The 27,813-nt window shown below is 36.6% G+C and overlaps 1 protein-coding gene across 1 annotated transcript; it reads right to left on the bottom strand.

Moving 5' to 3' along the window:
* Positions 1-2,603: 2,603 nt before the first annotated feature.
* On the bottom strand, positions 2,604-19,093 carry LOC110102069 (translation factor GUF1 homolog, mitochondrial). Its single transcript, XM_020830245.2, has 3 exons — positions 18,946-19,093; positions 18,800-18,859; positions 2,604-2,995 (listed from the first exon to the last, which is right to left on the bottom strand). The coding sequence occupies exons 1-3, from the start codon at positions 19,023-19,025 to the stop codon at positions 2,824-2,826; spliced, it is 312 nt and encodes a 103-aa protein (XP_020685904.1). The 5' UTR covers positions 19,026-19,093; the 3' UTR covers positions 2,604-2,823.
* Between the last annotated feature and the right edge of the window lie 8,720 nt (positions 19,094-27,813).

Genomic DNA, 27,813 nt, shown 5'->3' on the forward strand with positions numbered 1-27,813 from the left:
CTGTTAGTAGAGCTGGATCTCTTAGATAAAGATTGTCATGGCGGCAGATCCAAAATCCAGATTCGTTGCTTCATTGAAACAGTATTGCTAAATATGGTGATAATATGTTGAATGCTGATTACAGAAAAGGATCCTCAATTGCTTGGAAAAATTTAACAGAAGTTGCTGGATACTTAAAACCTTTATTAAGGTGGAGAGTGGTCAATGGAAGGAAGATAAATGTTCTAAAAGACATTTGGATGTTAGACAAATGTCTGGAAGTTTGGCAAACAACTGTTGATTGCTTAGGATTGGAAAATGTAATGCTCAATCGCTTCATTAATTTGAATGGAAGATGGAAGGTGGAGGAGTTGCAACGTTTCTTCCATGAGGATCTCATCTCTTTAATTTTGCAAGTTCTGATTTATAATAATGCTGAAGATGATTATTTGGAGGAGATTTGCCATCTTTCAGGCAGAACTATTAGTGTTAGAGCATATGAATCCTACATATACCGTGATATTAAGGAGGAAGATTTTGGATTCTCAAAATGGTTAAAAAGAAGCTTAAGTTTAGCCCTCGGATGGAGCTGTTTTGGTGGAGGATGAGAAAATTTGCAATTCTTACAAATGAATTTTTGAAGTATAGGAAACTTACAAATCATGATTTATGTGCAAGAGGCTGTCAAGATGTGGAAACTTTGAGCATATTGTTGTTCGGTGTAAGTATCTGCTGCAGGTCTTTCGAAAAATTCAAGAGTGGAGATTTTATATTACTATATTTTACTCTTTGGAAGAATGTTTGAGAGAGCAAAAAACTTTTACTGTTTTTGCTCCTAATATGGTCAAACTATATTGCATTGCGGTATATTTGTGTTGGAAAAACAGAAATGAGATTGTCCATGGGAAGAAGACTAGTCTGAGCTCTATTATTGCAGCAAGTGTTTTATCTTCATTAACGAATCATTATAATCCATTTCTAGATAGCTGGGGTGCTAATCTCCTTATGGAGTTCCAAAATGTTTGGCACCCTCCACCGCTAGACTGAATTAAAATAAATGTTGATGCTTCTCTTCTAACTACAAATAGTTCTGGAATTGGAGGTATCTTTAGAGACTACAAAGGAAGATTACTACTTGCCTTTGGGGAGAGAAGAATTCACTGGGATGTGGCACAACTTGAGATGGATGCCGTGGTGTCAATTAGAAAGTTCATTCAAGGATGGATGCTAGATAGCAAATGAGTAATAATTGCAGGTGATAACCTCAACATTATTAAGTTTATTCAAAATTCTTTGAATAAGGCTAAGTGGCAAAGCTACAACCGAATAGACGAAGATCTTGTATTCTTGGCCGACTTCAATAAGGTAATTTTTCACCATGTTCATAGAGATTGCAATAAGGTAGCCGACCTTTGTGCTACTTTGGCTTTAGAGAATAATTTTTGTTTTGATAGTTTCTCTTTTGCTAACATCCCTTCTTCTCTTAGTTGTTTGTTGAAGGAGTAATGTGAGCCTTTTCTTTAGCTTGTAACTAGTTTTGTTCTTTTATAATGCAAGTTGCAAATTTCTAAAAAAAAAAAAATCAAGATTATTTTTTTATGATGTATTAACTATTAATGTCCATTTTTTCTTTCATTATTTGCATAACTCTTACAATTTTTCACTATATAGATCATATAAATAATTATGAAAGTTCATGAAATAAGATAGTAATGTTTAATATTAAAAATAAGATTACTCTTTTTTTTTTTTATAAATTCAAAATGTACCTTTATGGCTATTATATTGTCATATCCTTTAATAAGATTTAAAGTAATATCAATCCTTGGATGCGAATATGAATATTATCAAATTCCTTTTCAGTTATACTCTTGCGCTGCAAATTTTCCTCATTCATAGTTCTTCAAAATCGTGGCATCACTTCATGTAAGGATTGATAATATTAAAATATTATAGATATTAAATATTTTAAATAATTAAATTATATCATAATTATAATTTTAATTCAAAAAAGATTGACATGTACTAGGAACACTTTCATTTTCACTCATTGCTACAAATGACGCTCACTTCGCTTAGACTCATTTACAAGCTCTTATAGTTCGAATTTCATTTCATTTCTTCTCCTTCCCTCAATTCAAACAAAGCCTTTATATGCCCGATTATAATATCCATGAGAGAAAATACTTATATACTAACATATCTTTATAGATTTTTAACAAATAATTGGCGGATCATAACAAACAAAATGACCATCAAAGAAAGCTAAAATATAACTCACCCAACAATCCAAGAGGTACCATTCGATTGGCACTCGCGCGAGAACTTGTCCACTGAGATCAACACGAGCACACCAAAGAGCTCATCCTTTTACAACGTGGGAAAAAATTGCTCATCAAACTAGCAGCCTGACACTCACCACATTCTCAAACAACCATCATGATCACTTGCTCTCTCCGTGAGAGATCGTTCCAATGAAAGCTCGCCAAGCCTAGCCATAGAAAAGCACCTATTTTAAGGAACATTCACTTTGCCAAGACCAAAGGTCCTTAGGCCTCTACTTTGTTGTCCACAAACACAATTGGATCCAACAAAACCAATAAGAAACACAAGAGGGTATCAAGGATTATAATTTAATAGCATTGAGCTTCATTGTACCCATCCTATTAAAAATTGATCATCAAATTAAATACAGTTTATTTATAAAATAATAACATTTAATAAGTTCACGTTAAAGAAAGAATGAACAACTAACTACATGAAACGATTACATACCTTAATGTTAAGATACATATACAACTAAAATGTACATGCAAGTGAATAGACCTTAAAAAAACACGCATCTCACTCCTTGGAAACTTTCAAAAGTTCATGGAATGCCTCTTGAGGTATATCAACAGATCCCACCCGCTTCATGCGCTTCTTTCCTTCCTTCTGTTTTTCTAGAAGCTTCCTCTTTCTCGTAACGTCACCACCGTAGCATTTTGATAAAACATTTTTTCTCATAGCTGAAATGCTGTGATAAAGATCTCAGGTTACAGGGAGTAATTGATGGAATCATTACATTTATATAACAGAGGGGATGCTTTCAAGATTAACCTATCACAATGAAAAGAGCGTGCAAAAAAGACGACAAACATTTGCACATGCTTCTTTCAGATTGATAAATCCTCCCCCCTTTCAGATTTCCAGATGAAATTCAAGTTTCAATTGTTGGGAATATTTCTAATTTAAAGGTTGTTTATGATTGGAAGCACATCCAATCTCCGACTGTGATTTGATTGTTCACCCTCCTACCCGTTTCCCCACAAATCCTCAACAATCCGCTATAGCCAAAGAATCGCCTAGGTGTAGGAGCAGGAGTAGACAGCCTAGGGTAGCTCCACCTTGGCTCCAGCCTAGTGTAAGCAAAATATCATTGTTCACTGATCCTAAAGATTTTTTTGATGCTATTGCTTGAAACTGCTTTTTAACTCCCCTAAACCGACATTAGCCAACTCACTTGTTATTCCAGCTGGCAGCACTATTCCTTCGCACCTTATTTCTTAATTGATTGCTCCTATATCTTATGAGGAAATTAAAAAGATTGTATTCTCTGCTCTAAATCTCCTTTGCCCCTAGTCCTGACGGTTTTAATTTTGAGTTCTTCAAGAAGGCTTCGGATGTTATGGATCCTATTTTCAACAAGGCTGTTAAGCACATCTTCACTTCTCCTAGATATGCTAATGCTTCAGCCATTGCTCTTATTCCTAAAAGTAATCATGCATTATCATATCTCGAATTATAGGCCCATTGTTCATGTAATTTTTACTATAAAATTGTGTCCAAAATTCTTGCTAATAGAATGCAACATGTTATGCCTCTTATCATCCATCCTAGCCTGGCCGAGTTTATTTAGAAAAGAATATCTTCAAACAATATTTTGCTTGCATCTGAGATGTTGAGGGTTTTAATTGCACTGCCAAAGGAAATTTCTTCTGTGTTACGTTTGATATTCACAAGGCATTTGATATTGTCTCTAGGGACTTCCTCTTATCCAGGCTAGCACAAAAAGGCTTTCTTAACCTTTTCATATCTTCGATTAAAGGTTGCATTGAGGATGTGTTTTTCTCCGTTTGTCTCAATGGTGCAATGGAAGGTTTTTTTAGTTTCACTTCTGGTCTTCGTCAAGGTTGTCCTTTATCCCCTTCCTCTGTATAGTCATGGATGCCTTCTCCAATTTTTTAGAAGATGAAATCTCTATTGTTCCTTTTGAAGGCATTGCTACAAGAGGGAATCATCTCTCTCATCTTCTTTATGCTGACGATGTCTTTGGGAAAGCTTCAATTCAAAATAATAAAAGTTTAAAGAAAATTTTGGAGCACTTCTCTCTTTGTTTTGTGATCGTTATTAATAAAAGGAAAAGCTTGGCCATATTCTCAAATGGTTCTATAGTTGTTGTTGATATTTGTCACACTTTGAATATTTCCCTTGCTCATAATGCTTTGAAATATCTTGGTCTACTTATTTCTCCTGAGAGACTCGATACCTACGATTTTTAACCAAGGTTTAAAATTGCGTATTCGGGTATTGAGGCGTTTTTCGTTCGTGAGGCGAGGCGTAAGCCTCAAGGCGAAATGAGGCGTAAGCCTCAAAATCAAAAAAATTGCGTAAACATAAAATAATAAATTTTGTATATACTAATGAGTAAATAATATATAAAACATAAAAATGCTACTTACCACATCTTTGAGAATAAATAAGGGAGACATATCACATAAGAAGTTAAGAACTCACTAGTCATCAGCACTGTCATCAGTCATCAGCACTGTCATCACTCATCAGTCATCACTAAGGGGGTCTTCATTTGAATCATCAGTATGATGAACTGCTCTCTCCTCTTCCCCCTCTCCTATAGAGTCCAATATCTCCAAATCAGCTTCTTCTTCCTCATTATTAGTTATCTTCCTCTTCCCTAAATATTTTTGAACAATATCATAATGAATAATAGTGTAATATAATAATAAAAGTCTAAGAAAAGAAAACTATATTATTTATATACCTTTTTAGATTTGTTCTTGAGTTGTGGTGGATGTGGATGCTTTAAGACTATCAAAAAAATCAACATTTAAATCTTCATCTTGTAATTCAGACGGCATCACTTCAACTTCATCATCTTCAAACCACTCATCATCAGATGTCACATCATCATAAAACAAAGGATCTTCATCATCCATTAATTCTTTTTTTTTTCAATTTTCTATCTATGAGTCTCCTATTGTACATAATGTACACCAGTGAGTTCATCCTCAATATCGACAAGCGATTTCTCCTCTTTGTATGTACTTGGTTGTACGTACTCCAATTTCTTTCACAGCCAGATGAAGAGCATGTCAAGCCCAAAACTTTCACAGCAAAACCTTGTAATTCTGGAGTCCCATCACCAAATTGAATCCACCACTCAACTGAAGATCGTTTGGCAATTGTATCTTTTGCTTGTTGTAATCCAAAAAAATCATCTTTGTTCCTAAAAGATACCAATTACAAGCCAGCATTTGATCTTTCAGTTGCATCACTTATTAAACGATCCATGCAATGATATAAACCCAACCTTGTTTCAGGGTTTATAGACTTGTTCTCTGCATATTGATACTGAGGGTTTAGGTAGTAGCCAGCGATGCAAGTGTCGGTGAAGCTGTAATTCCCACCTATCATCAATAATATTTCAAATTTCTCAGCTTCCCTCAATGCCTCCTAAGTTGGAGGCAATCATCTCTTTGGCTTCATCCATGGCATTGTAGATGAAACCCATTGCAGGCTTCTTCTTAGCATCCACCATCCTTAAAATATGAACTAAAGATCTAGTGGTTGTAATGGCATATAAGACACTTTGCCAAAATCTGTCATGTAAAACAATGTTTCTAATCTCTTTTCCCTCAGCCTTCTTTGCCAAAGCACAACTCAACCACTGTGTAGATGTGAACATAGCCTCTAAAGGTTGCCTGGCATCCAGCATGCTCTCTAAGGTCAAGTAAGCGGTGACAAATCTTGTTGCGGCTGGCCTTAGAATTTTTTTCTTCGAAAACTTTCTCATAAGAGCTAGAACCTAAGAGTGGTTGTAAATAAACTTGATTATTTTTTTGGCTTTAGTGAGTGCATTATTATGTTGAGGTAGCCCCCCAAGCTTCTCAAGAATCAAATCTATGCAATGTGCAGCACATGGACTCCAATACAAATGTTTCCTCTTCTCCATAAGTTTATTACCTGCAGCCTCATAAGAACTTGCATTATCTATCACAATTTGTACAACCAAATGTTCTCCAACCTCATCAATAATGCTATCTAATAATCCAAATATGAACTCAGCATCTTTGACCTGGTCAGATGCTTCAATTGACCTTAAAAATACAGTACCATAAGGATTATTAATGAGGATGTTGATCAGACTTCTATGTTTGATATCAGACCACCCATCTGACATAATTGTTACTCCTGTTTGGGCCCAAGTCTTCTTAATTTATTCGATGCGTTTATCAGTGCTTTCCAACTCCTTCAAAATCCATGTTCTTAAATCATACATGGTTGGAGGTTTGAACCCTCTCCCAAATGCTCTAACTGAAAGAATCATGTTGTAATAAGCAGGTGCTGTTGCAACATTAAATGGAATTGCATTTTCGTAGAAGAATTTGCCTATATCCTTACACACTCTTCTCCGCACCTCCCTTGCATTTTCTAGGGCCATCTTCTGTATAGTAGAAGGCTTATCATCTGATGTGTCAATTATATAATGATCCATAGGCCCTCTAGCACCCCTAGATGAAATGGACTTCATAGAAGAAGATGAATCCCTAACGCTGCGCTCACTCCCGTAGTACGATCCAGCATCAACTCTATCCTCAAATTGCTTCTGTACAAGATGTTTTGATGTGGTAGACTTATTCATGTATAACTTTATCTCATCCCTTACAGCATCAGGAACTTTGGAGCATGGAGCAACATTCTTGTGAGAACCTGAAAGGTGTTCCTTCATCGTAGTCACACCACCTTTCACAACTTTATCACAGTAATTGCATTTCAGATAGACATATGTTTTATCACTGCCTCCTACATCCACCTGAGTGTTATATTTTCATGCTGAATCTTTTCTATGACCTGATCCAGCCTTATCCTTATTTCTGACCATCCTGATTGAGAAAAATATGAAGTGAACGAGTTCTTACTAATCTTTTCTATGATCTGATGCAGGTCGGAGGAGACAGCAGCCTCGGACAGAAGCGGCCGCGGGTCAGACGGAGAAGGAAGCAACCCAACTCGTAGTAGAAGAAACCTCCAAGATTTAGAGAGCAGCTCGCGTTTAGGGTTTAGTATGAGTACTGGTCCTACTGGACATGTTTAGTATTATATAATGTCGAGCCGTCAGATAAATTTTCTGGATGTGTTCAATTTTATGTTGTGCGTATGTTATGCGTATATAATGCGTATGTAATGCGTATTTAAGGCGTATATACTGCGTATGAGAGACATATTCTATGCATATTTTATGCGTATTTTATAAAACTTCTTCTAAATTATTTGTAAATTAGCAGTTGGAGCAGCTGTAACTTAATGTATGATTTTGTATTAATATTTGATAAAATATATGTAATATTATTTTGTGCGTAGTCTATGCGTCCGCTGTGCGTAATCCATATGATGTGCTGTAACTTAATGTACATCTTCAACAACATCAACTTTCCTACATCAATAAAAAAAAATCAACTTTCCTACTTCAATATAAATCATCTTTAACAACCAAGCCTTCCAATCTTTACTACGATACTTATCTTCTTCCCTGACCAGGTTAATGTTAACAAGGAGGGGGATAAGTATCGCAGTAATGAATGGAAGAAAACCTTCCTTTGATTACAAGAGAACCTTCCTTTGATTTTTAGACATAATTTTCAAACAAAAGTAATGCAGCCTTTGAGAGAAGGAATGTTTTTTTACTTCAGAAATAAGTCTAAGGTTTCTGGTAGTTTGTGATTCGTTTGAGGATAAGGATTACACTTTTCTTACCTTCGGTCAAGGCTGCATTACTTCTGTTTGAAAATCATGAGTTACACTTTTCTTCAAGTGTTCTCGCATTATATAGTAGAAATATGAATGTTGAACAATAGTAATAAAGGTCCATAAAAAATCAATCAACCCTCTTACCCTCTCAACCATATCTGCCACCCATCAATCGAGAGCCAACGAAAAATATTATTCATAAAAAATAGCCCCTCATCATTTTAATATAAGTAACTTAAAAACAAAGATAGATATTAATTAAAATATTTAATATAATTCGATAAGTAAAATTTGTGCGTGTATTATGCGTAATATCTGCGTAATTTGTGCGTGTATTATGCGTACGATATGCGTATTTTATGCGTGTGTTATGTGTGTTCTTTTAAAACGTTTCAAAACCATTTATAAAATTATTTTTTTCGTTAAAACAAATAAGAAATTCAAACACTAATCTTTAAACGCAAATGTCAAACACAAACTCTTTCAAACATCATATTCCTTATTTCTCTTCCTTAAATACAATCCACCAAGAGCCATAAACCTTTTATACTTGTTCAAATATCATATTCAAGACTAGAAAATGAAATCATAAAAATCACAATGCGTCTAATTTGTAATAACAAGTATAAGTTCAACGTGTTAAACATATTCCTCATCATTTTAATGTAACTTACAAACAAAGATGAATATTAATTAAAATATTTAATAGAATTTTATAAATAAAATTTACTACGTGCGTTATACGGCGTACATTGTGCGTCTTTTGTGCATTCGTAGTGCGTGTATACGGCGTACGTTGTGCGTTTGTTATGCATACGATATGCGTAATTTATTCGTATTATCATTTAATGAGTTATTTTTTAATCAAATCAATGTAAATAACATTTATACACAGAATTGAAAAATAGCCTTCAGAAATAAATATTTATACACAAAATGAAAAATATTTATACACAGAAACTGTTTAAACATTTATAAAAAGAAATATTTATACACAGAATAAAAAACTGTTATTTTTTCAACATTTTACAAAATATTTCATATGCAAATTCTGCCCTATACTTTGGCATGTCTACTTGCCAATTTGTACTATCAGTCCAATCAGTGTTGCCTTCAAAACTTATTCTTTCCATATATTTATAGACATATATTCCACAATCTACAGAGTTCTCTTGTTTTGGTACACATTTAATGATAGAAAGCTTTCATTTTCTGATATCACTATTAAGAATATAGGGCTTTAAGCTGAAATATACGTAGAGCAAGGATTAGTTCTGTAAATTTTTTAAAAATTGAAGAGTTCATGTTCATCTAACACTTACGATTTTTGGAACAACAAGCCTATGCTCTTTGACGCGGTGGTCCAACGAGTCATAAAATTTCTACTTTTGTTCTTTCAGCAAACCAACCAGAAGGGTAATGTGATTGGATTCAATGATTGGCTCTAATAAAATGTTATTTGAAGAAACATAAAGCTCGGTTATATGGTCGATTTGCAATTTGGACAATTTATCCCTTCTATTGTTATTCTGCAAGTGCAAGTAGTAAATGTAAAAACTAAGAAATGGATACTAAGTTACAAATCCAATAGTTAAAGTGATAAATTGAATACTAAGTTACTAACCCAATAGATTGGAGAGATGTATAAAAATTTATGGTACTTGTCAGGCATAAGGTTACACTTCTCATCTAAGAGATGGGATAAAATATCTACATGTTCATTGCCTAAATAACTATCCCTTAATAACTCATCAATGTCAGATTTGGAAATAAGAACGTTAACAACAAACGCGATATTATCGTCCCTGAAAAAAAAAATATTAAATACGCATTTCATAAGCATAATCCACGCATACCATACGCATACCCCACGCATATCATACGCATACCCCACGCATATCATATGCATAACCCACGCATACCATACGCATACAAATATTCAAACAAAAAATAAGTTGCAATTTTTTTACCTTTTATTGAACTTTTTCAAACTTTCTCGCACAAAATTTCTCTTCTCAGAAGTCAAACACAGAAGACCTTTGTAATTTCTATTTCATCTGCATAAACATAAGTTACAGGTTTTATTTGAATGTTATCTACTGGTATTGGTTCATTTGGATTTGTATATGGGATAAGTTGCATTTCTGCTGGGATTGACTTATTTGGTGGGATTGGATCGTTTGGTGGGATTGGCTCATTTGGTTCATTAGGGCTGTGGGGGAGGGATATCTGATTTATGTCTCTTATTGAAAGATGAAAAATAGCTAACAGATCTTTTCTGAGTGGGTATTTTGCTCTGATCAATGTAATTTTTGAGCTTGACCTCAATAACTCCAACTCTCTCAGTTAGATCTTCAAACTTTGTGCTCAGCCTGTCTTCAAATTCTCAAAAATGTTTTGTGAATGTTTCTTGGCAAGATTTGATTATTGTTTCTTGTAGAGACTGAAGTGCTTCAGCAGAAAAGCTTAAGTGTGATTGCTGAGGAGATTGGTGGGGGTCTTATTGAGGAGATTGGTGGGGGTCTTACTGAGGTGGGGTATGTGGGGAGATTGGAGGGGGTTATTTTAATGGGTGAATATTTCATGAGGGGAATCAGGGGATGGAGGGCTGTCTGATGGATATTTCTCGACATTAACCATATCCATTTCTGCCTGGGAAACTACCTGTAGGACATTACAAATCTGACTTTTTCTTATATTAGCAAATAAGTTAGTAATCACCTCTGTAGTATATACAATATCATCGGCCCATCGAAGAAAACGGGGCCTTTTGTCAGCATACATAGAAGCATGAATAGTAGTATGCTCCAGGAACCAAATCTGCATAAGATGAAAGAAAATTTTAGCACTCACTTTAAGGCAATAAAATTTTGAATGAATTTTGCAGTTAGCAGTTAGCACTCACAATTAGCAGAGGTACAAAACCGTTGATATAACCTGCTGGCTTCTTATTTGAAATCTTGGAGGAAGTCTTATTAAACTCTTCAACTAAAAATTCCCTAATTGAACTTGCCCAATTTATTGAGAAAAAATCATCTGAATTATTTGCTATTCTTTAAATCAACCGAGGGGTTTTGAAGTTGTTAAGATGAAAAAGTAAATTTGAATATAAATACATGATAAACATTCTTAACATAGTCTCGGGGGGGGGGGGGGGGGGGGGTTTTGGGGGGGGGGTTGCTTGTTCAACTCCATCATGTCTGTCCTTATTTCCGTTGATATAACTGAAGTATGTGCTAAGGAATGCCCGGATATTTCTTCTCCTTTATTTGGCAGACTAGCAAGAAGGGTCACTTCATCAGCAGTGAAAGGAATGGGTTGACCATTTATAACAAAGCATTGTTTTGAAATGTCTCACCTTGAGATCAGCTCATAAATAAGAGGGATATTTTGCTCAAACCCAGAAAATTCCAAAAATTGTATCATCTTTAAACGTTTCAATGGGTCCTTGACTTCAAGAGTAATTTGCTGAGTAAAGTTATCACGGATTGTTTGAAACGAAGAAACATAGCAGCGATAGGTAATTGGACGAACATATATCTGAAAATTGTAAAAATTAAAAATTAAAAATAAGTAAATGAGATACGCACAAAAAATGTACAACATACGCAGAATATAAGCAACGGTCACGCACAGTGTACGCATAACATACGCATATATTACGCATAGCACACGCACAAGAATGCACAGTGCAGGAAACATGGCAGCAAATTATACGCACGCATAAAGCACGCATAATATAAGCAAGGATCACGCAACGTGTACTCATAGCATACGCAAAAAAGATGCATTTCGTATGCATAGCCTACGCATATATTACTCGGTGCTTAAAATTTAGTTAGGTTTTATGTTTCAAATTTCAACATAAATTCATCATAAACCCTGAATACAGAGAAAACACGATGGCATCAAAGTATCAAATATTTAAAAAATTTCGAGAAGCAATGCATACGCATAGAGCAATCATAAAATAAGAAGATCTTTAAAACCTTGAACACCAAGACATAACATAACCATAACATACGCAATACGGAACAGAAAACATAGCATTAAGTTACCTTTCTCTTTGGGGGTGATGACATCTTAGAAGAAACTGAGTGAAGAATGCTTGAAATTGCTTCGGATTGAATGCTTGAATGTTCGAATTTTTGCTGGAACTTGAAAATCTAAACGTCGCCTCTACATTCGACCTAAACCAGGGTTTAAATGTTGATGCCACGTCGACATCTCACTAGGCGCGCCACGTCGGCAACTGGGGAGGCCGAACTGAAAAAAAAACTTTAGGTTAATATTTTTAGAGGTAGCGCCTTAAATATATGAGGCGAGGAGGCGCACCTTAGTAAACTTAAGGCGTAAGCCTCATAAACTGAACTTATGGCGTGGGCTTTGAGGCTTAAATGGACCAAATTGCGCTGCGCGCCTCTTATTGCACAATTTTAAATGTTGTTTTTAACTACATCATAAAATTTTTGTACTTCTTGCAGATTGGAAAGTAAAAACCCTCTTTTGTGGGTAGGCTACAATTTCTCAAGTTTAATATTTGCAATACTATTTCATAATGGATTATGGGCTTAATTCTTCCCAAATATTGTTGCAAGTTTAATATTTTTCCATAAAATTTCTCTCCAATTTCTATTTTATCTTGCTGAAATTCCAAAATTCAGCTAAAATTCTTTCAATTTCTGCAAGTATTTCCTATCAAATTGATATTAGAGCGTTTTCCCAGGAAGAAAAACATATCTTCATTATTTTTGCAATTAGAGGCTAAATCCAATTAATGGTAGCAAAGAAGATTGAGGTATAAAAAAGCGAGATGCAACAACTCAAGGCTGGAGTAGAGAATAAATATTCCGGGGTGGAGGGAAGACTCTCAACCATTGAAATCCGCTTTAAGAACTTTTAAGAGATGATGAATAAGATGCTTGAGATGTAGTCGAAATAATCACTGGCAATTCCTAGGGTAGAACCACGAGGAAGGCAATAAAATTAGAGAGTGTTTTCCATCAAGGATCGTCATGTGGGTCCCCGTGGGTGGGCGGATTAGGGTATTCTGAAAAGAGGAAGCAAGGGAAGCCGACCCCTTTGGGAGACTACCCGGGCATGAGGCGAGGTAGAATGGAGAAGGGCATGGTTGGGGGAGCCATGGGATAAAAATCAACAATGGGAGGAAGGAAGAGAATCACACCACCACAACACCGAAGGAACCAATAGGGTATGGATGCAAGAACAAGGAAGCTAAGGATGCTAGTCTATGACGGGGAGGATGCTCAAGGTTGGGTGCACTAGGTGGAACGTTATTTTGCCATCAACGGGCTAACGGAAGGGGGAAAACTCATGGCGACAGGTCTATGTTTGGAAGGAAAAGCCTGGTTATAATGAAGGGAAGCTAGGTATCTAATCAACTCATTGGGAGAATTTAAGGAGTTCTTATTAGAACATTTCTGATCCATATGGGAAGGAGACCTCCATGAGTAGTTCTATGCCATAACTAAGGAGGGGACAATTATGGAGTATTGGGAGAAGTTTAAGCTATTGTCGGGGAGACCGAGGGGAATATCTGAGGAAGGATTGGAGGTGAATTTTATGTAGGGGCAGGAGGACATAAAAGTAGAACTAAGGGTACTAAGGCATAGGGGGCTGAGGTAGATGATGGAGCAAGCTCAGAGGGTGGAGGAAAAATATAAGAGGAAGATGACCATCATAAGCAACATTATGGGAGGGGCCTACTAGTGTACCTCTACAACTCTAGCACCCAAAACCCAGACAATATCCTTGCAAAAAGATGTTCCTATGGAGAAAAAATAGCATACAAGGACGTAGTGGTGCAGATAGATAGTGAGGCTATCCACAATTTCATCTCCAACAAGGTCATAGACCAATTGGGGCTGAAATTTGTGGGCACACAATATTATGGGGTGATGTGATGGAGATTAGGAAGATGGAGATAGGTAAAGGGGTGTGTAGGGAAGTGATCTTGACCATGCAAGGGATCTAGGTGAGGGAAAATTTTCTCGCATTGGAACTGGGGAGCATTGATCTCATCCTGAGGATGAGATCCCTGCAGACCTCGATGGATACCAAGGTGAATTGGGGGACACTGATAATGGAGCTGATGATGGAAGGAAGAAGGATGGTAATTAGGGGAGATGCAAGGCTCTCCAAAGCCATGTTGTCTCTAAAAACCATGGTAAGGGTAAGAGACAAACATGAGGTGGAATCAGGATTTATGGTGGAGGTATATAGTTTGGAGGGTATCAGAGGGGGAGAAATAGGGGACATCCATTTTTCAGTACAACTAATTATACAACAGTTCAAGAAGATTTTTCAGCCACCTTAGGGATTGCCACCATAGAGGGGATAGGAGCACACCATCACCTTGAGGGAGGGGGTATCACCAATCAGTGTCGGGCCTTACCGCTACCCACTAATCGAGAAGGATGAGATTGAGAAGCTGATCTGAGAGATGTTGGAGGCAGGTATCATCAGGCTGAGCATGAGCGCTTCTTCTAGCCTAGTTCTACTGATCAAGAAGAAAGATGAAGTTGATGATTTTGTGTGGACTATCGGGCCCTGAATAAGGAGATAGTGCCATACAAGTTTCCTATTTCAATGATAAATGAGCTGCTAGATAAGGAGCGACCACATTCACGAAGGTGGACGTGAAGTCCAGGTACCATCAGATTCGGATGAGAGAGGAGGATGTTCTGAAGATAACTTTCAGGACACACGCGGGACATTATAAGTTCTTGGTGATACCGTTTGGTCACACCAACGCCCCTACTACCTTCTAGTTCCTCATGAACAAGGTGTTCGACTTTACCGTAAGCAGTTGATTTTAGTTCTCTTTGATGACATCCGGGTGTATAGCAAGTTCAATGAAGAGCATATAAAGCATCTAAGGACAGTCTTAGAAGTATTACAGGAGCATCAACTGAGAGCCAATCTAAGGAAATATTATTTTACACAGGCTAGTGTGTAGTACTTAGGGCATGTGATATCATAGAAAGGGGTGGCAGCTGATCAGACCAAGATTGAGGCAATGCTAAAATAACCTTTATCTATGAACCAAAGAGAGTTGAGGGATTTTTTTCTAGGATTGATGGTGTAGTACAAGAGATTTATGAGGGAATACAACATTATAACGTGTCCTCTAACAGAGCAGCTGAACAAGGATAACTTCTTGTGGTGAGAAACAACTACTCAGACCTTTGAGAGATTGAAGATAGCCATGACCACGGTCCCAATCTTAGCCCTACTAGATTTCAGCCAGATGTTCGTGGTAGAGATTGATTCCTCAAGATAAGAATTAGGGTCAGTGCTCATGCAAAATCACAGAACCATAGCCTACTTTAGCCAGGTCTTAATGATAAGAGCTCAGTTGAAGTCAATTTATGAGAAGGAATTGATAGTCGTTGTATTATCAATTCAGAAGTGTCAGCATTACTTGTTGGGTTGACATTTCATTGTCAAGACAAACCAACGGAACTTGAAGTACTTATTAAAGCAAAGGATGGTGACTGAGGAACAACAGAGGTGGTTGTCAAAGCTGTTTGGCTATGACTTTGAATAAAGCATAGGCCAGGGTTAGAGAAAAAGGCAGTTGGTGCCTTAACTAGATGTGTGTGGGAGCTCCAAGAGTTGGCTATTTTAGTATCGGTGATGCTATATTGGAGGGCTATTAAGAGGAGATTATAAGATTAAAGGCTGATGGGGATTTGGGCAGATCTACAAAAGGATGAGAATAGCCACCGTGGCTATTCTCTATAAGGGAATAGACTGTTGTACCATGAGAGGTTTATGCTGCCACGGACCTCTGTTCTTATTCCCCACTAGCTGCAGGAGTTCCCTGTGAACTCTATTTGGGGCCATTCATGTGTGCATAAGACATACAGAAGATTAGCAATAGAATTGTATTGTAAGGGGATGCATAAGAATGTGGAAGTGATGTTGTCTAAGTGTGAGGTATCCCAGAGAAAAAAGTAAATAGCTATGTATGGCACTTCCCAGAGTGCGGGAGGAAGTCACCATAGATTTCATAAATGGACCACCATGATCTTGAGGGATATAGTGATTCTGGTAGTGGTTGACAAGTTAAAAAAGTATGATCATTTCATTCTCTTTTGACACCCTTACACGATAGTGACAATAGCAGCAACATTCATCAGAAAGGTGGTTAGTTTACATGGGATCTCGGAGTCGATGGTATCTAACCGAGATAAGGTGTTTCTTAGTCAGTTGGAGAGAACTGTTCAGGCTGCAAGGAATAGTTCTAAAGAGAAGCGTCGCTTAGTACCCTCAAACAGACGGGCAGACAGAGGTGGCAAATAGGAACCTGAAAACTTACTTGTGGTGTTTTGCTTCAGAGACTCCTTGGTTATTGGCCAAATGGCTATGTGTTGGCAATAGACTACTATATTTAAAGCGCCCCCCCCCCCCCCCAAATAGTTGGTCCATTTTGGGCAGAGGAGCACACCAGTCACTTCAATAGAGCAGTAGTTGGAGGAAAGAGATATGATATTAGAGAAATTGAAGAGGCACCTATTAAAGGCACGACAAATTATAAAGAAACAGATGGACGAACACAAGAAGGACATCCAATTCGAAGTGGAGGATAGAGTGTTCTTAAAATTGCAACCTTATAGATAGAGGACAATAGCCAACAGGAGAAACGAGAAGCTAGCCTCGAGGTATTTTATCCCTTACGAGATATTGAAGGAGATTGGAGAAGTGGCTTATCACTTGAGGTTACCTCTGATCCCTACCATACATCCAGTGTTCCAAGTGTCACATTTGAGGAGATCTTTTGGGGAGCATGCAGTTAGTTCAGAGTTACCAACAACACTAAATGAGAATTTGGAGGTGGTGTTAAAACCATTGGAGATGGAAGGGATACGACAAGGAGAAGGGGGATCAAGGAAGTACTGATTAAATGGAAGAGCCTACCCAACCATGACGTTACCTGGGAGCCATATGATGGTGAAGCATCAATTCCCATTTTTTCATCTTGAGGACAAGGTAGGTCTTTGGGAGGGGGTATTTATTAGACTAGTCCACCCTACACCGGTTCACGTGCACAACAGGAGGAGCAAAGGTTACAGCCAGCAAGGGGCGTGATTATTTAAAGGGGCCAGCAGTTAATTAAGTATTAATTAAGGATAGGCTTTGGAGGGAAAATTCAAAGTAAAGGGCTATTTAAAGATTAAAGGATTGTGTTTTACTTAACCTAGATTTTCTCCCTAGGGTTTGGGTTCTATTATGTCTTTGCTGAATTTGGTTTTCTCTTAGGTTTGTTTGAGCTCTAGCCTCTAGCTAAAGATTTGGAGAGTTGGATCTTCCTCTCGAACTAAAGATCCATTGTATCTTGTTTTTTTTTTTTTTCTTTCATCTTTCATCAATTATGAAGTTTCTTTAGTGTTTTGCCACCAAATTTCTCTCAAATGTTTTTTATCTTGCTGAAATTCCATATTTCAGCCAAGATTCTTTAAATTTCTACAAGTATTTGCTTTCAGATTTCTCCTTCTACATTACTTTCAACACTGCTGCCTGATTTAAATATATTTTTTCTTAGGCCTACCTTACTGCAAGTTTTGGATTATATTTCAGCATTAAATATTGGGAAGCATTCTAAAAACCTATTTTTCATTACTATTTGCTTCTCTTTATACTACTTATGGGGGGAAAGAAATAATAGGAATTTTATTGGCAGATCAATTGTTCTTCTACTGTTTGTCATATTATTAAGAATGCTATTATGGCTAAAATTGCTTTGAGGAGTTCATTTCATGATATTGAGAACCTTATTATGTGAGGCTGATTTCCTTGGTGGGTGTTGGCCGGTTCTAGTTCTCTGCTGGCCTGTCCATTTTATTTTCTGGATCAATTTTGCTATCTGCTATCTTTTTGGATGGGCTGTGGATGATAACCCATTTTCTGTTGCTACTAACTCTTTCTGCCTATCTAACTTATGGGTATAGATGTTGATGTCATGTGCTTGTTTTGGTGGTTTCAATTCTAAGCTGAAATTAAAAAATCTCCTCTTGGATATGGAATACTGGTTTAGAGATCTTTGCTCTGGTTGGTACAGCACAGTATTGTCTCTGATCCTGTGGTTCCTCTTTAAACCAGGACTATTGTTTTTTTTCTCTCTCTTAATTTTGGGTTGGTTTTGTTCCTGTTGGAAATTTATTTGAGCTGAAGCATATCCAGCTCCAACACTTATTCAATTTGTGGCTTCTTGTGAATGTGGACAATGATGAATGACTTAGAATCAAATTTTGTCCCTTGGTAGGTCATCTTGGCAACTAACTTTTACTTTGGATGATCGTCTCTGAAAACCAAGAGAGTAGTCCCTATTGAGTTTTATTCTGATGCTTCGGATGAACTTTTATCCATTAGAAGACCCTTTTTTGGGTTCTTTGTTGCAGTTCTTAGTCTCATTTGTTTTTTTTTTTAAGCTTTTAGCTTAGTTAGGTTGCAGCAATTATGACTTTTTCCTTGTTGTTCTTACTCTCCCACTGTTTTTTCTTGACACAGGCAACTTTTTCATAGTTCTATGAAAATTGGGCAATGTTCCTGTTGGTCACGTTATAATTTTAAATTGTAAGAGAGGTAGTGATGTAGTATATGTAAATATACTTGTTGAGAATGAAAGGAGATATCATTCTACCCTAGATGAATTTTAAAGTTTCATGCTTAGGATAAAAAAAATATAATTTCAGCAAATGAAAAAGATGCCTTAATTATTTGATAAAAAATAGGAATTAGAAGAAAAAACGAAGAATAGACATCTTACGTCTCACGGGCAATGATCCTTGAACCAATTGCAGCTTGTATTGAGATCTCGAACATTTGCCTGCGAAGAGCACCATGTGCAATAACAGAAGCACCAACAACTTTCATATAAGATACAATAAACAGACTGAACTGTAAGATGATTACCTGTCAATGAACTTCTTTAACTTGTCCACCAATTCACGGCCAACTCTTTGTGCCTTTAAGTTATGAACAATAGTTGCCATTGCATCTACAGCTTGGCCATTCAAAAGGATATCTAGTTTAACTAAATCAGATTTTTGATACCTGAAACCCATATTAAGAACACTACATTATTCCATTCAGCTTATGGTACAAGAGAACGAAGCTATCATAGTTAACAAAGTGAATTCAGAAATACAAAATTACTAAGTGAACTTTCCATAGGAAATGATTAGTCTAAAGCATAGGGAAACATGCAGTAGAAAAAAATAAGGCGCCCTTTGTCAGTTATCCCTCCAAGGATTTTTCAGTAGTATAAATCTCCTTTTTAAGCCACCAATTAAAGTTCCACGTATTCTAAAGTTGTTGGTTTATGTCCTAACTATTGATAATAGCAATCACAACTAACTCATTTCCATTGAGTTTAAAATGGTCTATCAGATTGCGTTGTGAATATCTTCTCACGAAGTTTCATGCAGAATCCCAATAGTCATTCATCATGATGGAAATATCTACCAACAAGTGGGAACTGTCAAAATTCTCCACCCTTCTCTTCCTAATTAAATGATGAGGAGCGTGCACCTGGTGGCTCAAGAAGGGAGGTGCATTTTTGCGTCTTCTTGCATGGATGAGAGAGGTTTTACAAATAAAATGATAGAGTAGTAGTTGCGTGATGTAGAGGATGGCTGGTGTACAAGATGTGGACAACGAGAGAGGTAAGTTGTCGCTCAACAGAGAGAAAAGATGGCTCATATAAACTGAAATTAGCCTACTTAACAAGATTTTGGGAGTGGTATTCTTGTTTTGTTAAAAAAAAAATTAAATGATATGTAAGTACAAAGAATAAAGTGCTAAATATGTAAATAGTATACATTTTAGTGGTATGCACTAAACAATACATTTTTTTGGATAAATAAAGACTTGCTTGCAAACCAACGATGCAATCTTGTTTGTACGAAATGTGATATGAATAGATAAAGAGAATGAAGTATTAAATTGCTCGAAATCAAGAAGCATTTTAGGTATTCATAAGTAGAATTTCAGTATAATATGTAATTTCATAGCACATTTCGCTGCGCAAATAAAACAAATTTGGACTTATACCATATTTGATCACACTAATTATTCCATCTTTTTAATGAAAATGATTACGCATCATAATTCCAAAAACTGATAGACAATACAAGACTCAAAAAAGATGTTAAAAAAATATGAGAAAAAGGCCCAAAATCATGTTTGAATGATCCAGAAAGATAAAGAAAATCTAAAATTTTTTGGAGTCATACAGAATATTCCTGAACCTTTACGAACCTTTCAAAATGGTCAAGAAAGTTCCCAAGATGCATGAGGAATATTCCAAAGCTAGAGCATCAAATTCGAAATTCATAATCCATTGAAAGAGGGGCACCAATCGAACTACTAGGGTTTCAAGCTATATGGAGGCATAAAATGTGGAAATAATCTTTGTATGTCTTTCTATGGCTGACAAAGCAAAAAGATATGGATTTATTTCTCCATTCAAAATTCCTACTTCTAGGATTAGGTCCAATATTTTGAGTTTTGGGTCCAAAGACATTGGAAGTAGTAAAGATGTTATGGCTGAAGATTGATAGTTATTTTTCCAAATGTATCTGACGGAGTTAATACAAATAACTTAATTGAAGATCTGGAGGTGGTTTGACAATGCGTATCCAGTGATCGTGATTCATGCAAACAACTGGAAGATGAAGCTAAGTGTTCCAAGGATAAAGGACCAGAAGGTAATGGCCTGGCCAATGTCTAGAACAAGAAATCCAATAGAAGAGTTGTTGACTTGGAAATTGGAAGCTGCCTGACAGAAGATGGCGAAGCTATCAAGCTGTATGAGAAAAATGAATTGGAGAACACAAAAAAATTACAAAATGCTCTGGTTATCAAAGGTTTTGGAGAAAACATTCCTTCTTATGTTATTAATTCAGAACTTAAGAGGAAATGGTAACAATTAGGTAAATTTAACGTTACTTGGCTTGTTAAGGGATGGATGCTTTGAGTTTTTGACGATGAGGAATCGGTGGATTTGGTTCTTTCAAATGGACCATGGTATGTTAAGGGACAGATAATTAGTGTGGAAAAGTGGTCGCCTTTGTTTTCTCCGAATTCATTAAAGGGTTTAACTGCACTGATATGGATTAGAAGGCCGAGTTTGCCTTTGCAATATTGGGATGATATTAATGTATGTAGGATTGCATCTAAAGTTGGCAAGCCTTATTTAATAAACGACAATATGTTCCAATGGGGGAGGAGGGAGTTTGCAATGATTTATGTCCATATTCAACTTGAAAACAAAGTGCCTTTGGGAGTCTAGGTGGAAGGGAGTTCAGGTCGATTCTACCAGAGAATTGAATCTGAGAGAATTCCTAAACTTTGTTTTAAATGTGGCAGGATTGGACATTCTAAAAGCAAATGTTCAGAGGTGGATTTAGGAGCAAATCAAGGTGGATCCAAAACTTTTGAAAATGGCATGAAGACGTCATTCCATGATGGTAATCTCTCTTTTACAAGCTCTAAGGGGAAGGTGGGAGAAACTTCTAAGGAGGTTGATTCTACTTATGGCCCTTGGATACATGTTAACTATGGGAGGAAGAAGTTTTTCAACCAAAGAAATTTTGGCATTCAAAGAAGGAAATCTAGTTTAAAGGAATAAGTGGGCAAGCCAGCTGATGATAAGAATAAGGGAACTATAGAAAGTGTTAATCTTGAACCTATCCGAGTTGGAATTACATCCAAGGAGGATAATATTGTAGGTTATAATCAAGTTGATAATATCTTAGAGAAGGATATTGATGGTGTTGTGGATACGAAGTGTTCCCTAAAAGGGATGAATAAATTTGCGGTGCTATCTGAATTGTTGGAGGAAGGAGAGATAATCCCAACTAATGAAGATAGAAGTGATGAACCCGTGGCATCGGGGGAGGTAGAAGAAGTTATTATTGGCATGACTAAAAAAACTGTATGAGATGGCTCTACAATAGTTCTAGATCCAGAGGTTAAAAATGTAAAAGGAAAACTGGAAGGGAGTTCAGCTAATGCTAAAGTCAAATTAGCTAAAGAACTGAGAAGTCTTGATACCATCAAGCTGTTGTCTAGAAGTAGAAAGAAAGACGGAGATGGTAATGAAAGGGTGGGGAACTATTCCCCTCTGATTCTATAATGGCTTCAAATATGTTTTGGAATTGTAGATGAGCTAGAAAGAAGCAAGCTTCTCTATATCTCAAAGTAGTAAAAGATAATGAAGTTTTTTTTTGTGGGGTTGCTTGAGACAAAAATTTGCACAATTAGTAGGGTGGATGTCAATAATCTTTTTGGAGAGAGTTGGGATTTTTTTGAGGTACCTTCAGATGGAATGTCTGGAGGAATTTTTATTCTTTGGAAGAGTAAGTTTGCATCCTTTTCTATAGTGGAATCTTCACAACAGGTGGTGATAGGGGATCTAATGGTTGTTAATAAAGGTATATGGAGGATTGCTACTGTTTATGGTAGCAAGGAGGTTGTTCATAGGAGAATCCTTTGGGATATATTGAAAGAGTATTATACAAGCAATACCCTATGGTAGTAGTAGGGGATTTCAATTGTTTGTTGTCTAAGCAGGATGAAAGGGGTGGGAAGAGATTTCAGTTCTCTCAAGCTTCAAAAGAAATGAAATCCTTCTTAGTGAATAATGATTTCCATGAGATTAGTTTTATTGGGCCAAAATTTACGTGGTGCAACAATAAGGTTAGAGGAGCTCGGATCTTGGAAAGATTAGAAAGATGCTTTTTAAATGTTGCTGCCATGAATTCTTCTAATCAGATGGTGGTCAGGCATCTTGCTAGAGTGGCATCGGGCCATTGTCCTATTTTATTAAATTTCTTGGAGCATAGATTAAAGTCGGAGAGGGTCATCAGGTTCGAAGAGGTTTGGGTTTCTTATCCAGCATCTAAGGTTATTGTGAAGTCGGCTTGGAGTAAGAAAACCGTGGGTGATTGTGCTGAATTGCTAAACAAAAAATTTAAGAGAACCTTAAAAACTTTATTCTTCTGGAGTAAAGCAAAGCATAGGAACTATGTGATTCAAAAGGAAGACCTAAAGAGAAGTATCTTGGAGTTACAAATGAAGGAAGCAGAGGTTGGTTGGCTCTCGGAGGAGGATATTTGGAGTCATAAGGCATATGTTTGCGAATTGAATTCAGTCTTGGCACAGTGGAACACCTGGTGGAAACAAAGAGCCAAGGTAAAATGGTTGTCTCATGTTAACACTAATTTAAAATTTTTCCACTCATTTGCCACAACTAGAAGGAATTCAAATTGGATTTATGAAAACAAGGATGACAACGGGACCGAGGTGGAAGATCAAGATCAAATTGCTGATATTTTTTTGCATTCATTTATGGAGAAATGGAAGGATAGGACCTGTAAATTGGATGGGTTCTCTTGATGACAATAATAACTGGTGTTTAAACAAGAAGTTGGCAAAGGAGGAAGTGGAAGCAGTGTTTCATCAAGCCGGCGACAACATCTCACCCGAAAATGATGGTATATCTTATTCTTTTGTGAAAACTTATTGGTGCATTATTAAAGATTATTTATGGAATGCAATTAATCTTTTTTTCAATTCGGAAGTGATGAATGATGGATGGAAAGAAATTTTAACAGTGCTAATTCCTAAAGTTGAAAATCCATCTACTCCGAGCCACTTCAGACCAATTAGTCTTTGCAAGACTATCTATAAGTTGGAAGTGAAGATACTGTTAAAAAGAATGAAACCAACTATTCATAAACTAATTTCAGTAGAGCAAGCTACCTTTCTTAACGACAGGTCTCTAGAAGATCACATTCTTGTTGCTCACGAGGTATTTCATAAATTCAGGTTTTCAAAAGCATCAAAAGGGCTGGTATCTTTTAAAATCGACATGGAGCAAGCATAAGATAGCATGTACTAGAAGACCTTAAGGCAAGTTTTCGAGCTTTTTGGATTTCCTCGAGTATTTTCCGGTTGGATTATGTAGTTCGTTAATGATCCTAAATTTTCATTGATGTTTAATGGAAGGCTTTCAAGATGGATTAATGCAAGGAATGGATTCCGACAAGGTTATCCTTTATCACCTTATCTATTCATTCTTTGCTCTCATCATCTTTCTAATGTGCTCAAACAAAAGGAAATGTCTATGGGGGTTCGGATTGTTTCAAATGGGCCCAAAATTTCTCATCTACTATATGCAAATGATATTTTAATCTTCTCTGAAGCAAATATTAAAGAAGTGAAGGAAATAAAAAATATTTTATCTGATTTTTGAGGTTGGACTGGGCAAAAGATTAATGCGAGGAAATCAGCTATTTTTTCTGGGAAACATGTGAAGAAGAAGAAGAGAATATCTATTGAAAGAATTATGGGCTTTAAGGTGGTTAAGGAGTTCAAATATCTTGGGATAAAGGTTGCGTTGAGGAGATTAGTGGCCGAAGACTTTATTGAAAAGGCTTTGAGGTTAGTTCATATTCGGGGATCCAAATTCATTTCTTTGGCAGGAAAGTTCACTCTTATCAAGTCTATATTCTTATCTATTCTAATTTTCTATTGCACACTTGTTCTTGTTCCAAAAAGTGTGTTGAACGAATTGGATAAGATTTGTAGAAATTTCATTTGGAACAAGAAGGATGGAAAACTTGGTCTTCACTATGTTAGTTGGAGTAATTTGTGCAAACCTATAAGTTGGGGCGGGCGAGGTCTTCGTTCATGTTTGGATATGGTTGGACCCTTGAAAGCAAAGTTGGCTTGGATATTAATTCAGGATAAAGAATCATTGCTATTCAAAATGCTAGGAGTTAAATATGGTGTTCATTATGGAGAGCTCGGTAGAAGGAAAAGGAGTTCCTCTTGCAAAATTATAGCAAATGGTATGGATTCCCTAAAACAAGTGGTTAGGTGGAAGATTGTAATTGGTTGCTCTATTGAGGTTTACAATGATATATGGATTTTAGACAAATGTCTAAACAAATGACTGACTTTTATGGCTATTAAAGAACAAGTTGATATGACGGTAGATAAGCTTATTATTGATGGAAGATTGAATGTAGAGGAGTTAAAAGTTTTCTTTGGGGAAGAGCTAGTATGCTTAATATGTAAAATTTCTATTCAACAGGAAAAGAAAGAAGCTGATTTGGAACTCATTCATTTTAAACCTGGATATTCTATTTCTGCTATTGCTTACAACGCCACGGTAAAGGAAGATTCTTCATGCTTATACTGGGAATGTTTTAAAAAAGTTAAATTGAGGCTTCAAGTGGAAGTTTTTTGGTGGCGCATCTTTAATAATGCTATTCCTACATTCAATTTCCTTTATCAAAGAAGGATCCAGGAGGAGTTTGAATGCAGAGAGGCTGCAATGTTAGAAAAAATCTGGATCATGTCACGGTTAAATGCGTAAAGCTGGTGGAGGTCTTGAACTATCTCAATAAATGGGGGTTTGGTTTTCCTACTTCTTATTCAATTCATGAGTGTTGGAATTGGATGGGAAAATGTGCTGATAATCAAGGATTCATTATTAATACGTATTGTAATTCAGTCTACCTCACTTGGCGTGTTAGGAACAAGTTTCTTCATGGAGGGAAAGATGATAGTGCTATGGTGATTGCATTAAATTCTGTAAGCTATGCTTCTATATCTTTTATGGGTGATAGAATCAAATTGGGTCAGTGGGAAACTAATCAGTCGAATAGACTGTTGGATCGTTGGTACCCTTCTCATCCCAATTGGATTAAAATTAATGTGGATGCATCCTTGTTAAAATCATATAAAGCAGGAGTAAGAGGTGTAATCCGATACTGCAAAGGGAGATTTCTTCTAGCTTATGGCCATACTTGTATTCATTGGGATGTCTTAAATCTAGATCTTTTAGCGGTTCAGGTTCTAAACGATATAAAAAAGAATGGATGGAAGGTTACAAAGGGATAATAATTGAAGGAGACAACCACAACATAATCAAATTTCTACATGATTTGGGTGGTAATTGAAAGGAAGATCTTGCTTTCTTAAAGGAATTTAATTATGCTATTTCCAATTGGGTAAATAGAGGATGTAATAAGTGTTAAGATAGTTGTTATTTGCATGTTTTACATTTGTGCAACTTGTATAGTTTTGATGATTCCAAATATTATTGTTCAAATGTGTAGTTATCTCCTAACAATTTTAGAAGATTTGTATTTGTTTTTGTATGTACTAACATTTCAGGTTAAACAAGCTGTCAAACACGAAGTCTTCAAATCAAATCAGCAAGAAATACTTTTAGTTTTTGAAGCTTAAAATTATCATTTAAATTGAGAGGGAGTGATTGTAATTGAGTGAATAAAAACATACACACACACACATTGGGAGAGTAAGAGATAAATGTGTAAATGAATTTCAGCATGAAATATTTCCATCCACACTTTCATCTAGGTAAGAGATAGAACCCACTAGGCACATACTTGTTAACCAACTTAACATCATCCGCAAGATCTTAGATTAGAATGATAGTCAATGAAGATAAGGAGGAAGAAGAAGTTTGAGAAGTGAAAGAGAGTGTTCGACACACGAATGTAGAACCTTCTAGTATTGCATGCGAAACGATGTCAGTGTAAGGTAGTCAGGGAAAGGAAAACAAGGAAGAAGAATAAGGGAGAAGGAGAAGAAAGGAAAGGGGAAGATATACCTTGCAAAGAGAGGAGGAGATCCGCCTGGGTCGGTTAGAGCAGCAGTGTCGAAAATGGCGTCCGGCTCGGCTAGGGCAAGGGGAGGTCGCGACCTGGGCTACTTCAACGGGGACGAGGCATCGACTCGCTGGGGTGCGCGAACAAGAGAGACTGGAGGAAGGAGGAGTTTCACCTCCTTGCCTTTAAGGATCGAGAGCGAGAGGAGGAGAGAGGAGAGGGAGAGTATCCGAACAAAGAAGAGCGTGAGCGAAGGAAGAGTCCGGATGCCAAGAGTCGAATGGAATCAATAACCCCTTTCGTCTAGAGGTTCGTTCTTTGGTATGGTGAAAAGAGAAGGCCGATTTTCCATCTATCAAGCAGTAGCTTAAACACGCGCGAATAGACCTGGCCTGGAGATCAGATACGAACCACTGCAATTCGAAATTAGGCTCCGATTAAGCTTCCTGATTTAGAGAAGAATTCAAACCACCTAATAGGGATTTGGATTTTAATTAATATTAAGCTAAACCAATTTGAAGATCAAATTGAACCTGAACTGGGTCTGATTTAAGTTGATTTTGTGTTCACTTTGGATTACAGTTTGATTTAATCAAATTAATTCAATTTAAATAAAATGACGACTCAAATCAACTCAAACTCGATGCGGCTAAAATGACTATACTAATTGAATCAAATGCGATCGGGGCCTAATTTAACCCAATTTTGTCGATTCAAGTTCAATTGCATTTTCATCAAATCGATTTTAATTTAATCAAATTTGAATCAACTCAATGGACAAAATTGCGATCAGATATGAATATAAGTAAATCGGAACCTCAGACGGTTATAAGACAGAAAATCATACTGAACGAGAGATATCTACGAGATTAGAGTGAGGATTAGATAGGAGAGTATCAATGTCAATTTAGCGAGTATGTGATGAGGGAGAAGATATAGAATTGAGTAAGGATATAGATTAAGGTTCAATAGAATAAGCTATGGAAATTGGCTTTGTTAAGATTCTGAGGGAGTTGAGAGTTCTTAGGCTCATATGGTACTACCAAAAGTTCATGCAAAATTGGCAAGATAACATGGCATTGACTAGCAGTGAAGAGGACAACTTCAAGTGGGGGTCGGGGGGGGGGGGGGG

Source organism: Dendrobium catenatum, unplaced genomic scaffold (genome assembly GCF_001605985.2).
Source record: "Dendrobium catenatum unplaced genomic scaffold, ASM160598v2 fragScaff_scaffold_414, whole genome shotgun sequence".
Taxonomy (NCBI): domain Eukaryota; kingdom Viridiplantae; phylum Streptophyta; class Magnoliopsida; order Asparagales; family Orchidaceae; genus Dendrobium; species Dendrobium catenatum.

Coding starts and splice junctions, on each gene's coding strand:
- LOC110102069 (XM_020830245.2), bottom strand. CDS start 19,025: ATGGCAACTATTGTTCATAACTTAAAGGCACAAAGAGTTGGCCGTGAA. Junction 18,860..18,945: donor TTAAAGAAGTTCATTGACAG/GTAATCATCTTA, acceptor TGCTCTTCGCAG/GCAAATGTTCGAGATCTCAA. Junction 2,996..18,799: donor AGGATCATTGCCCGTGAGAC/GTAAGATGTCTA, acceptor TCTTTATCACAG/CATTTCAGCTATGAGAAAAA.